Raw genomic sequence first — 2,500 nt, 5'->3', positions numbered from 1 at the left:
GGTGCCGGCTGAGGGCCTGGGAAGCCAGATGGCAGCAGTAGATGAGGCAGCAGAGGAGGCAGTTGTGGGAGTTGAGGCAGCGAGGCAGTCAGCTGTGGGTTTGAGATTGAGTAGAGGCAGCCACTGTGACTGGTGCACGAGAGATGTTTGTGGCCTGCCGCGCGCCGAAGACACCATTATAGCAGGAACATTACTGGAGCCTGTAAGAGCAAAAGAGAGACAGGAGAGGCCTCTGTTTCACATCTGAAGCCACACGATGGACCATAACCACGGAATACACTTCAAGGACCATATGAGGCAAACATCATAGAGTTGATACAATGTGTGTTTTCTCAAGGCAGAGAAGACAAGAAGTAACAGCTGAAAAGAAACATCCTGGAGCTTGAATCACGGTAACCATGGCGAACAAACTTACTCTTTGTCTCCTTAGGAGTGTCTGGCTGATGGGGCTTGTTGTTAGTTTCCACAGAGACCGGCTGAAGCTGTACCCTGACAGGGGTCTGGGCTCTTTTGGGGCGGGTCTTGGTGCCTGTGGGGATCTTCTTGCCCGTGGAGGGGTCTTGGGAGCCATTGGAGGGCAGGGGGACAAACAGTTTGCTTTTGGGGGCCACAGGTGATGGAGGTCGGTTTTGGGGTTTTGGGGTACTGCTGCAGGATAACAGATGAAAAGAGATAAGTGGGGAAGAGAGGGAAGGAGGAAGGGGGAGAGGGAGGAGGCAGGGAGGAAGGAAGAGGGAGAAGATTCTTAGTGTCATGGAACTTTATTGGCGGGATGCGACACAATTCTTCCACAAGAAATGTCATTATTTGGTGTTTTGTTGCTGGTGGTGGAAATCACTGTCTCAGGTGCTGCTCCAGAATCATCCATATGTGAGATCTGGTGACTGAGACAGACATGGCATACATAGTTTTCATGCTCATCAAACCATTCAATGACCACTCGTGACCTGTGGATGGAGGCATTGTCATCCTATGGGGGCATAGTCATTGTAGCCAAAATAATGGGCAAAATGATGGTCTGCCCAACATTTTTATATATGACCTTAAGCATGATGGGATATGAATTGCTGAGGAATTGCTGAGGAACCCCACCTTGTGAAAGCACCTGCTTTCAATATATTTATCTCCTAATTGAAGGAAGTGTTTCCTTTATTTGGGCAGAGACCTGAAGTATAGGACTGTTTAGAGCAGTTCTACTGTTTGGCACAAGACAGATTCTGGTCTCTATTCCATCCTATGTTCTGTGTTCTGTAATCGGTGTTCTGTAATCTGTGTTCTGTAATCTGTAATCGGTGTTCTGTGATCTGTGTTCTGTAATCTGTGTTCTGTAATCTGTGTCCTGTAATCTGTGTCCTGTAATCTGTGTTCTGTAATCTGTGATCAGTGTTCTGTGATCTGTGTTCTGTAATCTGTGTCCTGTAATCTGTGTCCTGTAATCTGTGATCAGTGTTCTGTAATCTGTGTCCTGTAATCTGTGTCCTGTAATCTGTGTTCTGTAATCTGTGATCAGTGTTCTGTGATCTGTGTTCTGTAATCTGTGTCCTGTAATCTGTGTCCTGTAATCTGTGTCCTGTAATCTGTGTCCTGTAATCTGTGTCCTGTAATCAGTGTTCTGTAATCTGTAATCGGTGTTCTGTGATCTGTGTTCTGTAATCTGTGTTCTGTAATCTGTGTCCTGTAATCTGTGTCCTGTAATCTGTGTCCTGTAATCGTGTTCTGTAATCTGTATTAAGGAATCTGGGTTCTGTGTTCCGTAATCTGTGTTCTGTGTCCTGTAATCAGTGTCCTGTGTTCTGTGTCATGTGTCCTAACAATACCTGAACTCCGGCCTGGATCTGGTCGGTATTGGTAACTTCTTCAGAACTTTCTCTTTTTCATTCTCCCTCTCCTTGTCTTTCTTCTCTTTCTTCTTCTTATCCAACTTTGAGAAACAAAAAGGGTGAACAGTTATGGCAGAATACCTGGAATTACACTATAGTGTGTGTGTGGGTGTTAACATGTATGCTTGAACATGTGTGTGTGTGTGTGTGTGTGTGAGGACGTGCGCTGACCAGCGTTGAGTTCCGTCGGCGTTGGCGCTGTGTGATGTCGGGAGTGCTGGCGGACACTCCTCCCCTCCAGCGTTCGGAGGAGTCCCGGTGAGGGTGGTGGTGGGAGCAGGCGTCCAGGGGGCTGGCGGAGGCTGAACGGGAGCAGTGATGAGAGTCTAAGTGCATCACAGACATGAAGAAAACAGGCAGGAAAGACGAGGTCAGGTCAGGACCCCTAATAGTTAGGCCACCTACTGATGGCAGACACAGTTATTCAGTGGCAGACACAGTTATTCAGCGTTGACCTCTGGCCAGCTGTGATCCTTGTTGGTAACATTGGGCTCTGCAGGATTTATCTGACTGAGTTTACTTCCCGTGTCAGAAATAATGCATGAAACAAAGATACTGTACCTAGTGGAAGTCTGGTGTGTACTGTACTGTAACTAGTGGTAGTCTGGTGTATACTGTAC

The 2,500-nt window shown here is 47.2% G+C and overlaps 1 protein-coding gene across 1 annotated transcript in view; it reads right to left on the bottom strand.

Moving 5' to 3' along the window:
- LOC135566596 (MAP7 domain-containing protein 1-like) overlaps window positions 1–2,500 on the bottom strand; it is a 3,996-nt gene that overhangs the window by 135 nt on the left and 1,361 nt on the right. The window contains exons 3-6 of the mRNA XM_065014275.1: window positions 2,052–2,265; window positions 1,818–1,921; window positions 416–648; window positions 1–200 (exon numbers count right to left, since the gene is read on the bottom strand). The exon at window positions 1–200 is cut by the window's left edge and continues 135 nt beyond it. Of these exons, the coding sequence (XP_064870347.1) occupies window positions 1–200; window positions 416–648; window positions 1,818–1,921; window positions 2,052–2,265 (751 nt within the window). The remainder of the gene's footprint in view (window positions 201–415; window positions 649–1,817; window positions 1,922–2,051; window positions 2,266–2,500) is intronic.

The sequence above is a fragment of the Oncorhynchus nerka genome, unplaced genomic scaffold, assembly GCF_034236695.1.
Source record: "Oncorhynchus nerka isolate Pitt River unplaced genomic scaffold, Oner_Uvic_2.0 unplaced_scaffold_4137, whole genome shotgun sequence".
In the NCBI taxonomy this organism is placed as follows: Eukaryota; Metazoa; Chordata; class Actinopteri; order Salmoniformes; family Salmonidae; genus Oncorhynchus; species Oncorhynchus nerka.
This window is presented reverse-complemented; position numbering and strand designations above follow the sequence as displayed.